Source organism: Salvelinus alpinus, chromosome 22 (assembly GCF_045679555.1).
Source record: "Salvelinus alpinus chromosome 22, SLU_Salpinus.1, whole genome shotgun sequence".
NCBI classification, from domain to species: domain Eukaryota; kingdom Metazoa; phylum Chordata; class Actinopteri; order Salmoniformes; family Salmonidae; genus Salvelinus; species Salvelinus alpinus.
This window is the reverse complement of record NC_092107.1, coordinates 5,796,266-5,811,358: the sequence shown is the minus strand read 5'-3', so window position 1 is coordinate 5,811,358 and position 15,093 is coordinate 5,796,266. Positions and strand designations below refer to the sequence as shown.

At 41.2% G+C, this 15,093-nt stretch overlaps 1 protein-coding gene across 4 annotated transcripts; it reads right to left on the bottom strand.

The window, feature by feature from the left end:
- Positions 1 to 4,422: 4,422 nt before the first annotated feature.
- LOC139548866 (T-box transcription factor TBX2b-like) lies at positions 4,423 to 14,318 on the bottom strand. 4 transcript variants are annotated; one of them, XM_071358770.1, is made up of 7 exons: positions 13,413 to 14,318; positions 11,993 to 12,269; positions 10,398 to 10,544; positions 8,881 to 8,957; positions 8,389 to 8,576; positions 6,906 to 7,519; positions 4,423 to 6,076 (listed from the first exon to the last, which is right to left on the bottom strand). In XM_071358770.1, exons 1-7 carry the CDS (start codon positions 13,769 to 13,771, stop codon positions 5,642 to 5,644), a joined length of 2,097 nt encoding a protein of 698 aa, XP_071214871.1. In that variant the 5' UTR covers positions 13,772 to 14,318; the 3' UTR covers positions 4,423 to 5,641. The 4 variants fall into 4 exon arrangements, with proteins under 4 accessions (XP_071214871.1, XP_071214873.1, XP_071214872.1 ...); XM_071358772.1 differs by having other exon boundaries at positions 8,389 to 8,558; positions 13,413 to 14,317; XM_071358771.1 differs by having other exon boundaries at positions 12,002 to 12,269; positions 13,413 to 14,317.
- Between the last annotated feature and the right edge of the window lie 775 nt (positions 14,319 to 15,093).

Sequence of the window (15,093 nt, the reverse complement as noted above, 5' to 3'; positions counted from 1 at the left end):
CGGTCCAACTCATCCCAAACCATCTCAGTTGGGTTGAGGTCGGGTGATTGTAGAGGCCAGGTCATCTGACGCAGCGCTCCATCACTCTCCTTGGTCAAATAACACTTGTCTATTTGTCCTGTTGAAAAACAAATGATAGTCCCACTAAGCGCAAACCAGATGGGATTGTGTATCGCTTCAGAATGCTGTGGTAGACATGCTGGTAAAGTGTGCCTTGAATTCTAAATAAATCACAGACAGTGTCACCACCCCACACCATCACACCTCCTCCTCCATGCTTCGCGGTGGGAACCACACATGTGGAGATCATCCGTTCACCTACTCTGCGTCTCACAAAGACACGGCTGTCAGAACCAAAAATCAAACCAAAGGTCAGATTTCCACCAGTCTAATATCCATTGCTCATGTTTCTTGGCCCAAGCAAGTCTCTATTTCTTATTGGTGTCCTTTAGTAGTGGTTTCTTTGCAGCAATTTGACCATGAAGGACTGATTCACGCAGTCTCCTTTGAACAGTTGATGTTGAGATGTGTCTGTTACTTGAACTCTGTGAAGCAATTATTTGGACTGCAATCGGAGGTGCAGTTAACTCTAATGAACTGATCCTCTGCAGCAGAAGTAACTCTGGGTCTTCCTTTCCTTTGGTGGTCCTCACGAGAGCCAGTTTCATCATAGCACTTGATGATTTTTGTGACTGCACTTGAAGAAAATGTCAAAGTTCTTGAAATTTTCAGGATTGACTGACCTTAATTTCTTAAAGTAATGATGGAATGTAATTTGTCTTTGCTTATTTGAGCTGTCCCTGGTCAGTACAAAATACCACATCCCATGAGTCACAGAATGGGCATTACACCTCTGCCATGAGGTGCTACTTCAGTCTCCTGACCGGAGAGAGGTGCTAATATGGACTTGGTATTTTACCAAATAGGGCTATCTTCTGTATACCACCCCTACCTTGTCACAACACAACTGATTGACTCAAACACATTAAGAAGGTAAGAAATTCCACAAATTAACTTTTAACAAGGCCACCTGTTAATTGAAATGCTTTCCAGGTGACTACCTCATGAAGCTGGTTGAGAGAATGCCAAGAGTATGAATGCCGTCATCAAGGCAAAGGGTGGCTACTTTGAAGAATCTCAAAAATAAAATATATTTTGATTTGTGAAACACTTTTTTGGTTACTACATGATTCCATATGTGTGATTTCGTGGTTTTGATGTCTTCACTATTATTCTACAATGTAGAAAATAGCAAAAATAAAGAAAAACCCTTGAATGAGTAGGTGTGTCCAAAATGTTGACTGGTACTGTGTGTATATATATACAGTATATATATATATATGGAGTGAAAGGTCATGGCATGTGTCTTTTCAGACCGCAGAGCAGGTGAGAGCTTCCAAGGAAATGTTGAGTAGCTTACAGCGAAGGCTCCCTCCCTCCTTGCCGGTCTATTCTGGGCTGATATCTGCTTCCCTGCTTTTTATCTCTGCCAGGAGATCTGTCTCCACTCCTCCAGTGGTGGGTTGTCCTTTTTCTCACCCAGCTCACGTTCTGAGATAGCCAAGGCATGGGGCACGAGATAGAATGGAGGAGGGACTCCTCTTGCCCCCAAGATAATTACCAGCTCGTGTACTTAATTTAAACTGATTGGAATCTCGATAAGATTGTTAAAAGAAAGTTAAGTTTACTTTTGCAAGTTAATCAATAACTTGTCTGTTGTCTGTGTAACAGACCGCTAATCACCAGAAAATCACCAGCTAATCACCAGTGGCTATAAGTGAATAGGCTACTAGTTCTGTAACATAATATAATTCAGATTATATCAGTTGTGGAAAGTTGAGCTGGGAGCAATCAGCAAAAGAAGATGTATTACATTAAAATAGTGCTGTCCATGCTGTCGATAATGGCACAGATACAAAGATTAGTCCTCTATATCTATGGCCTGTTGTTTACACATGCACCTTGTAGTTACAGTGTTTAATGGTATATGTTGTTTGTATAAAAACATTATTAATCTAACTCAAATAATATTTTCATAATTATGCAAAAGACTGAACATGTTACTTTGTGACCGGTCTCCCCTAATTATTTGCTATTCAGTGGAACAGACAACAGATAACGGGTGCTTTCCTCTGCCCAGGCGTTGCTGACACATGCCAGATCTTACAATGCCTGGATAGGTATTTTAAGTATCTGCTAATCACATCGTTTTGTTATAGCAATCCCACGCAAACATTGGTTGATGCATGCAATGTCTGAGCTAGGCTATGGCATAGGCTATGGAAACATGGAAACCATGTGTTTGATGTGTTGGATACCATTCAATTGATTCTGTTCCAGCCATTACTATGAGCCTGTCCTCCCCAATTAAGGTGCCACCAGCCGCCTGTGGGTAAACATCAGTGAATCTACAGAAGCACACAGAACACATAACTCAACTGTGATGGACAAATAGATTAGCATCATCATGTCATTGTCTGGCCCTGATTTTAGTGAAAGGAGTCTGTAGCCTACTCATCATGAGTCATGCTGGGTTGGTTGGTTGAGATCAGGAAGAATGACAATTTCTCATACCCATGGGAATGCATGTGAAAATGTGGTCAAAACTGAATATTCAATTATTGTAGCTGTTTCTTTTTACAAAACAAAAACATTACATGAATAACCGTATAAATAATTGTAACCTAATTAAGATGAGCAAGAGATTTTGAGTTATCTCGGTTTAGGCTTCTCTTGTGCTCTTTTGAATCATGCACACACTTTTAATTAACTCGTGCACACACATTTAATTTTGTTCCACCAGGCCCGGTAGAGATTCCGTTCATGTATTTTGTAGAAACAATAGAAAAATAGTAGCCTACACTGATCAGTGAACAAAGTTGTGAACAGTCTTGGCCTTTTTACCCCGAACTGTCACCAATCATTAGTTGCGATCCATGAGTCTGCTAAAGGAGCCTATTGATCAGTCATTGACTGATTGCTTTAGACAAATAGTTTGTTATCCGAGAGTGCGATGTCGAGTAGCTCACTCTTTTAATTGAAGATAACAGAGTGGGCAACAATGGCCCCATAATAGAATGAGAGTTTTGTGATTATTGCTGCAGAATGAAAAGAAAAGAAACAAGAAGGGGTGCTCTAATTAGAAGAACCGTGGCTCGCGGGATCTCCCTCGGCTCCCCCTGCCATTGTGCGCGGGTGTGGGGAGGCTGTGTGGCCGGTAGGCAGGCGACAGGCGCCGGTTGCTGGACAAAGGGCTGTCTGCTGCCAAAGGGACTAGGCGTCCAAGCACCCATCCTCCCAAACTTCCCAGCCTGAGCTGTGGTGCTTAATTAACCCTTTCACGGTGATACGGGACAATTTGTCCCCAACCAAGGCATCTCTCTCACGCATAAAATATGTCCATACAATAACAAAGTGTTCATCTGTACTAGCTCGTGTGAAGACAATATTTGCGTAATTTTTGGAAAGTTATGCCTTCAGTTTCTGTAAGTCATTCGTCAACAAAAATGCTTATAAGTCCTATGACATGTTGGGCGCTACTGTTTAATTTAATTTGTGGCAAATTTCTTTAGGAAAATTATTATTCATTTGACCCTCCTTAAATGTCAATTCTTGTTGATTTGAGTAGACCTATGGACTACCCTATGTGTGTCATACAGTTTTTCTCATTCACTCAAACAGTTAACTGCGTCTATAGGCCAAGTGCTATTGAACGTGCAGAGGATATGCGCGGTTGAAGTGGAGAGGGGGAGACGGAAGTGCAGTGTCTCGCCCTCCTATAAATAATCCTATATTACTATTCTGTTCTATTAATAGTAGAATACAGACAATACTACAGGAAACACTTATATAAACACTAACAGTAGCTCAGTTTAAAAAGAGATGCCTTGCATGTCATCACTCACGCTCCTCTATTCAACGGCATCGCAATGTAAATATGACAAGTATAGGCCTTATAGGCCTAATTGTTATGAGAATAAAATGATTTGTAACTAATGATAGTTATACATTCTACGTTGCTCTTATGAACAGAATTCTACAATACATCGATTTGCCTTTTCAAGATGGTATAATGTAATATTTCGTTTGAATTTGTTACACAATCATCAATGATAAAGAACTCGAGAAATACTGGGCTGAAAAACTTGAATTTTATCCTCAAATATACTGCCGACAGGGGGCACCATACACTCAGAGAACTACTTAGGTCTTATTTCAATATGTAAGGGGTATTATCATTCATTTAGAGGCCTCATTCATCTGATGTTGGGAGATAATAATCATAATAATCATAATTAAGCTATAATTATAATAATAGGTAGCATATATACATTATTAATAATTCATTTCAATTATTATTATTATGAATTTCAAAGATACTTTAACTGTATCCAGTAGGTACAAAATATGAGTGAACACAAATTAACACATTGTTTTTTTTATTGAAATTGTGAGATAATTCAACAAAAAATCACAACCAGCATAAGCGAGATACGCTTTCAATTTTAAATATATTTATATATATATAGATATGCATTATGCCCCATTTAAAGAGAAATGTTATCATCCTCTCCTGTGTTGGAGTGAAATGACCTGAGTTTTTTCTATATCTCTGCCTCTCCTGCAGATAATAGCCAGGTAATGTGACAAATAGGCAGCTTTCTCTCTATCTATCTCTCTTTCTCTCTTTTCTGATATTAGTTTTTGCAGACAGAGATTGCTGATAAACATGGCACACATGTTTGTTTCCTTCATGTGTCACAGGCAGATAATCAGCTATGCATTACAGATAAAAACTTTCTGGTTCAAACCAACAAGCGCTAAATAGCTTTCATTTACAGAATACGTTCATGTCAAATAAAAAAGAATAAAAAGCAACGAGTTAAACTCTAAATATTATATACACGTCAATGTACAGTCTTAAATAAATTAATACCAATTGCATATTCTTGGATTCCTTTATAGCTTATTTACAGAATTTATTTTAATTACATAAATAATTCAAACAAAAAATCTGGCATAAACTATAGGCCTAAGCGTTCTTCTATCAATTATTTTTCACGGAACGTTCATTTTATCCATCCCTTTTGAAATAATAGCCTATGTTCTAAAAACGTTTGGGATGTAGCTTGTTTTCCTGTCGTTTTACAGGTTGCACCTTCTCCATAATGCGGGCAAAACGCACACCAATGTTCATTCAGTACTTATGCTGCTGTAGTGCTCTCATCATTAAAAAAAAGCACGTCTATTGATTATAGTTTGAAACGGTTCTCTCTTCAGTCCCTAAAAACAATACCACTACATGAAGAATGTGGTTAGTAGGTTTTCCTCCTTGCGGTATCCTCTTAGTGTGCTCAAGTTTTAGCCAGACGCCTAAAATTTCAGTGCCCACTTTTGGTTTTCATATTATTTCGATGCTTCAGTTTCCTATAATATTGAAAGCGTACCCCACACAGAAACAGTAAGTGACGACGCTGGTGGTCTCTCTACTTCATTCCCTGCCTCTTTTCTCAGTCCAGGCGCGCGAAAAGGTAGGCCTGTATTGACATTTCCTCGCGTAATGTGCTGTACAAAATTTCTAATAAAGTCCTCTGATATTTCAAGCCAAGTCGTGGTGGAATATATTATTCCATTAGTGAGATCACTTAGGAGAGTCTCTCGGGGGGTACGTCTCTCTCTGGCTCTCAAGGCCGCTCACTAGTCTCTGGATGTTTTGGAGCTCATTGATAGAGTCCTTCATCGATTTGGGGGAGCTGGTCCTATGACTCGACCCCGCTTTGTGGTTGTGGAGCTCAGGCACGGGACTCGTCTCCCTGCTGCCCGATTTGGACGACTCGGAGCTGGGGTTTAGGCCGCCTGGCAGGCCGGTGGTGAATAGACTTGTGCTCTGGGCCATGGACACGGGGATCTGGTAAGGGTTGAACCGGAGCCGGGGGCGGGAGCTGGTGAGGAAGGGATTCCTCGAGAGTGAGCTGGCTGTAGTGCTAGCGGGCATGGCGGAGGCCGCGGCTGCAGCGGCAGCCATGTAGGTGTACGGGTAGGGGAACAGGCCTCCAAAGGTCGGCATGGGAATGCCCTGAAATCAGACAGGAGAAAATGGCAGTTAGTACTGGGACCGTGATAGTGATATATTCAGACCACGATGTAGCCTACTCAAATGACTAGGCTTACTGAACCTTGGGGAGTCCGCTCAACGACCAAATTACGCACGGTCTGAATAGCTAGTTCACTTCAATAATTAAACCTACAAGGAATTCGTCATCTACGATGTTAAAGAACCCTTTAGAATAATGAAGGTTATATGGATGGGATGTTAAAAAGGAGAATGCTTATTCGCAATCCAAAGGGAGGTAAATAAAAGCCAGGCCTCTCGTTTTTACTCCCACACATTCCCTATGAGTGGTTGATTTATGGGTGGTCTTCCAAAGCATGTTCTTTTAAAACAAATATCAGACTGCTTTGAAACACCATTAACAGAACTGTTGTTCAAAATAATAATAATAATAATAATATAGGCCTAGACATGTTTTGGTTGCTCTTCTGGCAGGATGTGTCCTCTCACTGCGTGCGGTAAGTGTGCAAGAGCCCCAGGACTCCCTAATCCTAGTGGCAGTGACCTGATAACTCAACAACATGCTGCACATTTTTAGTTATGCCGAGATTGGGCCTGCTAAATCTGTCCAGTCAATGTTCAATGCAAGGCGTCTACAGTGGACTTTAGGCACTACGTTTGCACATACTTTAGTTTACTTGTAAGACTCGTGCTTTATTAGTCAAAGTCTATTCTAGTGCTCAATAATAATGCCCAACGGTGTTGGCGCCATCAAACGAGCATAAAGGGTTATGAGTGATCACTGAGTTCAAACAAACAATTTGTTGCCGTGTAGAATTAAAGTCGCCCTTACCTGAGAGGCGAGCATGTGCTGCGATAGATGGAAGGGGAAAGGGTTCGGCGCGCCCCCGGTGCCCTGGGCGGAGAGGCTGCCGTTTTCCATACCACTTGCTCCGGATACCGAGGCCAATAGATGTCCCATGCTCATGGCAGAAAACGCACCTGGGCCCATAGCGAACTGTCCAGGGTGAAATAGCATTTGTCCGGCGTTCATTGGATTAAAAAACTGCTGGCTGTGCAAGCCAGACAGGGCCAGACTCTGCAGGTGGCTCGCGCTGAAGTGTGATGGGCTCTCTGTCTGAACCATGAGCGGGGAGAAACTTTCTTTGGTTGCGCTTATCCCGCCGCTGTCTGTGGTGTCCTTTTTTGACGAATCTGTAGTGTCTTTCCTGTGCTTGTTCTCCGTTTTGTCTCCTTTCTCAAGGTTCCTTATACTGAATATGGAGTCGCTCGACTTTCTTGAGTCCGGATAGTCGTCTTTCTTTTCCAGACTCAGCTTATCCTTCACCCGGTCCTCGCACCTCGGGCTGAAGGGAGAGGGCGGCTCCGGTCCAGGGCTGATCGATGCGGTACAACGCTCGTCCTGATGATCAAGTTCTTGCTCACTGTCAGTACAGGTTTTATCATCTGTTATAAAAAAAAGTTGTAGTCAGAATTGGCTGTATGTTTTGTAGGCTTAAATGTAAAATAACTGACAAAATGCCATGTCATGCTCAGACTTAATTTAAACAATTTTAAGAGAATTAATAATGGAAAGTAAAATATCAGTTGAAACGGCAGTGGTTAAAACATTCACAAGCACACCCACACCGACACTGTGTAAGTGATGATTTTAATTGTACAGTCATGATTTAGTGTCAACATGCCTTGTCTAACCGTTTCCTTCCTACATGTCAGCCCAAGAGTTTTACTCTGAGCGTTAACATGGGGCTTTGTGTTGTATTTTTACGAGGCCAACTCTCTGTTTCCTCAGAGTAAATAGACTTCAGTTATGAATCGAAAGTTGAGCGGTCAGCAGTTGCTGTTTTTCGATGGTCAAATAGCCTGATTAAGTCTATGCATTACAACACGAAACAGTTATTTAATATTTCAATAATAAGTGAGTTGAACAAATAGCCTGTCACAAAATAACATTTTAAATCTGAAGAACAGGAGCTGCTGAAAACCATCAAAGTACATTTTGTAATTAGAAAATGTACTATAACACTGTGTTTTCTTGGTAAATTGCACATAGATTTCTATTCTGTAAATTTAAAATGTATATTACTTGGACATAATACATGAAATGAAGTGAACACAAACCGTATACTGTTGCAATGCACAATGTGGGTATAGGCCTATAGCCTATTCTCTTAATAGGCTAATTTACTAGAGGATTTGGCCTATAGTCGACTTATGTCAGCCACGTAAGTCTAAATGCCATTGGCCACAATGGCATTATTATGTTTAAGCCTATCAAACGAATTGAGATTTAGGTTAAATATAATTTATCTTACCTGGGCTGATTCGACTGAACCTAAGCGGACTGGATCCTGGTCCGATTGGAGAGTGTGCCCCATCTCTGCCGGTTGTTGGTTCACTAGACGAGGCATCAGAGTCGGCCCCGTCTCGGTCTGCTTTGCATTGGTCTTCATACATCCGCAGGGAGGGAAGGGTCAACTGTTTCCTAGAGTTGAACGGTTCCCTTTTAATAATAGTGGGTACATGTATTCAAGTAAGGCATCCATACACCATTAACATGACATCAGGGCAGCTGTGGGCCGACCTACATTCAATGATAAGCCTACATCAGAGTTGAGAATAGCATGCATTTTGTCATTTTTATTTTGTTAACTAATAAACAGATTAAATGGAATAACGTTGGGGCATGGTTAAAACATGCATAACATATGTCCTATGCTTATGATCGTATTATGATCAATATAATTTATATAGAAGTAGGCTAGACTACACGATGTGATGGGCGAATCGACATAGCCTAAGCTCACCTTTTCTCTCGTCTTCCATTTCCGGTGTCTCTGAATCCTTTGGCAAAAGGGTTATTATCAATCTTCAGCTGTGTTATCTGTGGACAGGAAATGGAGAAAATATATTAAACAGTGCTGGGTGTAAACAAGATAAACAATGAAAAATAGGCCTAACCAAGAAGTTAGAATTAACTACTAGTAGTAGTAGGCCTTAACTCGGCCTATAGGCCCAGGCCTAATAATGAATTGACCTATATATAGGGTCACGTGTTTTTCTCAACATTATTTATTCTGATATATTTCTCCCACACACATAGTGTCCCGTTAAACACACCGAACAGAACTCACTCTGTTGAAAGGAAGCCCCGGTAGATGTTGCATTATTAATGGTGGTTTAATGACGAGGCGTTATTCTCACGACCCCCATGAGAAACATTGTTTCTCCATCCATTTTTTTCGGAGAGTGAGAGAGGGGGAGAGCTGAGTGGGGGCGACTTGAACAGATGACTGACTATCTTATCCATAATTAATTATGTGGTTTGGATCATTGCTACTTCATGCAAGGCTTGTATGGAACAAATACTGCATGGGCTTTGGAGCCACCCCCGTCACTGGAACGGCTGTGCACGCTGCTTGGTTTGTCCTGTTTCCCCCCTCCTCACCTTGTATGGAACTCTTGAGGAATTCGCGAATCGACCAATCAGGGAGTCGCAGTTCCCCGTCTGTCACGCTTTGATTGCGCAGGCAGCCTCTGAGACTGTGTAGCTCGTGGACAAACTGGCGAGGCTAGTGCCTTCTAATCGATTGTGACTTTTTGCCATAAACTTTACGATAGCAACAAGACCACCACAGGCCCCTCTGACACGGACGCCAATTAGACTCAAGGAGGGGGAGAAGAGAGGGGGTCGCATGGAGCTAGATAATATTAGACTGCAACTAAAATAAATACTCAATACATCAAATCTAGGAATTACTGACACCCTGAAGAACCATGAGAAATCCGTCTTTAACCAAATGGTGTCAGTGTCCAAAGATGCGCCATCTAATTAGATAGCCCATAGACGGAAAGACAACAGCAAGCAAACTTTTTCAAATCCGTATTTTACTAGTCAAATATATGCCTGCAATTGTAGGCTAAACTGGTTACGTAAGGTTAACCATAACATTTGACAATGACGACCAACATGCGGTTTGATTGGGCAGGTGCATTTAGTCCTACAGATTAAAAACCCTGCAGAAACGGTTTCACTGTAAAAAGTCGGACTAAATTCGTCAACAAAGATCATTAAATGCAACAAGATTGTACAAACGAGTGAGGCCATCGAATTCCACAAATGAGCCAATTTTTCACAGCATGAAAACAAACAAAACAAAATTGAACCTCAGATTAACCTTTTGCTGATAGAAAATCGTGACATTTATGTGAATATAGGCCCAACCTCTTATGGCGAGGTTATTTCATGGTCTCTAACATTAATGTAGCCTGTGTTAAATTCCACTTTATTGTACTGTATTGTACAGACTTCTGTATTGTTTACCTTGTCATTTTGATAAGCTGTGACAGCGATGAAGTCTGTCTCTGGGAACACGTATGTCCTAAACGTGCTGTAGGGGAGCTTCAGGATGTCGTTGGCCCTCACGATATGAAACCTGGGCTGGTATTTGTGCATGGAATTAAGAATCGTCTGTGGAGGGAAGGGAAAAAAAGAATTATTATAATTTCATCGACACCATCTGATGCTAGGCCTATCTCAAAGTCACTCTTAGGCCCATACGTGATTAATACAATACAATCATGTACATCACATTAAATTAATATATGTTATTATTATTTCTTATAAAGATTATTATTCATAACAATAAGTAGGTCTATTCAGAATTGGTCCTACTGCATATTCTTAGAATGCAAGAGAACACACCTTTGGTCAACACAGATCGCGATAGAAAACAATACTAAAGATAAACATTCATGTAATATTGGCATTATCATATATGCTGGCTAACCTACTGGGTATCTGATAATATTTATAACACATGTATATTCTATACATTCATTAAATACTACAACACGTAGGCCTATACACACTGACTGGATAATTAAAGATACAGGTTGGATAGCCTATGGTAAAACGTAGGCCTAGATCTATTAAAACACTGTCTGAAAAATTTTGCAAAAACGCCTGGATGCGTCTGGCATGTAAATGTTCAATTTGTTTACAGTCGGTTTGTTTGCACATAGGTTTATGAGCATTGAACAAACACACGCTGTAACACTGCAGCTTCTCTCTAGACGACTTTCTGAAGCATCCATCATTTTCCTCTTCTCCGCGGTTTATTTTTTACAGTAGGCTACAAACAGCACTTCAGGGACCAACGGCGAAACATGATCGGCCTTCGAGTTCGAGTACAGGCTACATCCACACATTGTTTTTATTCCACGCTGCTCAAGCTGGCTCAAGACAGTGAGGCTAGGTCAGAATAAAGCAATCAAATCTACGTCAAAGGACTCCACAGAGGCTCGCCCGATCCAAGCCGATTTCCACTCTGCCCAGTTTCCTTGACCCGATTTCTGACTCTCATAATCCCCATTTCTCAAGAATTCCCCCTTCGCTTATATGATTAAAAAAAATAGCACATCTAATACTTGAATCGTGATTTCAATCCTCTTCCTCAATCGTGTAAAACTTCGTTTTATAAATGTGTAAATGCGTTACATTATTAACCTACTATATCTACCAACAACAAGAGCATTCGTGATATTAGATGTATAGTCTACTTTTATGAAGCTTTAGACAATAATATATTGGGAGATCATATTTGGAAAGAGGCCTATGTCGACATTGAACAGTGGGGGCATGTCCTTCCTGCATGTCGACAGTGGCAACAGCGTGGCAAAACTAATGGGGAACATGCTGTGCCAATACGTTAGGCCTACTAAAATAATGTTGCAAATAGAATAAGAGTATCCAAGAAATATAGAAATATCTCGCTCAAAAAATCCAACAGTATCTGTCTTTTAAATACACTGTATTACTCCAGAACCTAAAACATATGCTGTATAAAACGTGTGTCAAGTATTATTATTAATCACAAATACAATTGCGTGTTTAAATGTAAATAAAAGTCAACATACAGTACTTACAAATCCATGCTTGTCCGAGATATTGTTGGTCAGCTTCAGTTTATGAAAAGCAACCGGCTTGGCCATCCACTGCTCTCCCGTAGCCGGGCTATCCGGGTGAATGTACATTCTTTTGGGCATCTCCGGGTCGGCCTTCCCCGCTACCATCCAGCGAGAATTGTGGAACTTGTAGCGGCAGTCGTCGGCAGCGACTATATCCATCAATAGAATATACTTGGCTTTTTTATCAAGACCATTTATTCTGACTTTAAACGGAGGAAACATTCTCCTGGAAGACAGACAAATATGCGTGGAATTAACTGCATGTAGGCTTATTCATAAACATATGACATTTAATGTTGTCAGACAAGACAGAAATCTGACAATAACATTGTATTAACATGTCATTAGGCGAGTGGCTCTCTCCTTTGTGTCCAGGGAAAATGCAACACTATTTAATCGATATAGGCAAATTATAAAGTAATATTAATTGACAGAACTGTTCTTTATAATAAAATCATTCCATCGAATTATGTACATGCTACTTTGAAAATACCATGATAGTTGTAGGAAATAAAACGAATAGGCCTATAGGCCTAATAGCATACTTAAAAGTATTCTGTATTTATTTTATTTTGTTGATTATAATATTTAGGAATTCGTCTGTAATCAGTCAAGTGAAATATATTTATGACATGACACTATCACTTAGGTTAAATCACAATCCTCTTTTTCCAGTCTGTCAGTCTGTTTACAAAATCCAGAAGCTCAACTGTCATGACAGAATGCAGTTTGATCCATATGCTGGTATCGTTTTGCTGACTAAAGCCAGGGGAGGGTTTTTTCCCTCTCTGGCAAGACTACTAACCTAAACTAAACTCAAAACGGCTCGTCTTTATTGCATTCAACATTTTCTAAATATTGCAAATATTGATCCTTTACGGTCTCTGATAGCGTCTCCTCCAGACGCTGTCAAAGACGCTCCAAACTTGATTATAACAATCGTACCATCGAAACTAAATAAAATGCTATAAGTCAGGTCACAATAGTAAACTGTGATTGTATTTATCACTATTAAGTTAAATAATTAACCTATTTCGATAATAAACTAGGCCTATAAGTTAAAGAACAGACAATAGTCTACAAAGAATAACAGCATCACATAGCGCCAGTCTAGCCTACAGCAGGCCCTGTAATATTGTTTCGCTGTAATCCTAAATGTAACTACCTCTTTCGAACCCTCTTGCTTTCGCCATAATCTTTTTGAAGCGTTACATAAAAAGACAAGGCACATCTGAACACAAAGCCTATACAGTATGGACAATATTTGTCCCACCAAGATTTACATGCTATAATTGCCATTGATGGACAGAGAACAACCATGACGCTGTAGTCAGCCTCGCTGGCAATAATTATCAGAGCGCACTCTCACCTTCCAGATTTGGTAATAACCATCTCTGTTCCTATTTTGTGAAACTGGTCCCATAGGTCCTTGGCCTCCAGTGTGACTTTAGGGTCGTCCTCCACCTCTTCCTCGGGCTCCAGGCTCTTCAGGCTGCGGAGATGAGCCGCCTGGTGGTGGTGGCTGAGAGCCGGGTGGAGCCCTGCCTCCGCGGCTCCAACGAGGTGGTCCGACATGGGCTTAGTAAGAGCCGCGTGAGGCAGAGTGAGCGTCGGGAAGAAGGAAGGCTGCGCGGCCGCTAGGAAAGCTGACATGGAGAAGTCGGTCGGACGGTGAGCGTGGAAAGGGTGATAAGCCATGGCAGTCCCTGTGAAAACTGGATCTCTCATCGGTGCATCCAAAATATCGAAGTGAAATTATGATATAGTGATATTCTCCCCCCTCGGCAAAAACAGTAGGACAGTTTCCAGAATAATGTATTGTTATTTCTGTAAGAAGTATACAGAAGTAATGTCGAATACTGTGCCAGATAGGCTATGGATAGACGGGTTATAGACGGTTATTAGCAGAAAAAACTGAAATGATAGGAACTAGCCTATACTACACGTAAACTCCCGTTGCTGGTACCTCCACGAAGTGCAGTAACAATATCAGTCAAAGATAGTGAAGCAGCTACGCTTTGAGAGCAGAATCGGGGTTTCCTTTTTTCTCTCGACCCGTCGCTTTGAGAAAAATAAGATGTGCCTCTCTGAAGGCTGAAGCAATCATTCCACACGGACACGGAGTTGAAATGGTTAGATCGTGCCCTGTTCGCTGTAGAACTGTGACTATCTCACATGTTCTTCCTGCCTCGATCCCAACACTAATGAACCAAGCCCCTTTGATTGCTGATTTTACGCTTTCTGGACCAATTGTGGGCCTCTATAGGCGTGGTTTTGACAGCTCCTGCCAGACTCGAAGAGAGGGGGGTGGACAACAAGGTGTCGGAAGCATTAGCAGTAAGAAAACATGTCAACAGAATAAAATATTAACCAATGACAGGAAAGCTCGGGAAATCCCACCCCCATCTCCAAGCCAAACACCGGGTCAGCCCTCAATTCTTGACCGATGGAGGCATCACCTCGGTCGGCTTGCGCTTCATACTTTCGATGAGGTGCATAACTCCAGCCCAGAACCGGTGCCCGAATAGATAGCCTACGTTTATTGCTCTATAGTCGCTTTCATGATAGCCTATAGGTAGGCTAAATAATGTTAGTAGGCTATACCGGTGATTGATTTTTTTTAAGTATGAAGAAGATTCCAAATAGATTCGTTGTGGTTCCATTCCATGTGAAGATTATATTATCAGTTTAGGTCCTCGTCATTTTTACCTCATAGCCATTCTATCTAGTTTCGTTTGTTTAGAAATCCGCGTGCAGTTTTATCTGTTTAAGTGTTTATCTTGGTTTGCATAATAACATACAGTTCCATCACTGCTTGTGCGTAATGGTAGACTTAGATAGACTACGCTGAGACGGTAAGAGAGTCCACAGCCTCCCGTACCTGAATGGTAGGCTGTCGGACTCGATTTAGTGATTATATTCCAGGGCTGTCGATTTCCGTGACTCGCTGCTGTTTGTGAACGCTTCACCGCAAGGACAGTGACTAATAAACCGGACATTGCCACTTTAAAAACAGCCCCGGGTCATTCGAAAAGCGCAGCACCAGATGC

Excerpts from the sequence above, each read along its gene's own strand:
- LOC139548866 (XM_071358770.1), bottom strand. The coding sequence starts at position 13,771 with ATGAGAGATCCAGTTTTCACAGGGACTGCCATGGCTTATCACCCTTTC. Across the intron at positions 8,958-10,397 it reads CAGCTTATCAAAATGACAAG|ATAACACAGCTGAAGATTGA; the intron begins GTAAACAATACA and ends TCCTGTCCACAG. Across the intron at positions 8,577-8,880 it reads AATGGAAGACGAGAGAAAAG|GGAACCGTTCAACTCTAGGA; the intron begins GTGAGCTTAGGC and ends TATTATTAAAAG.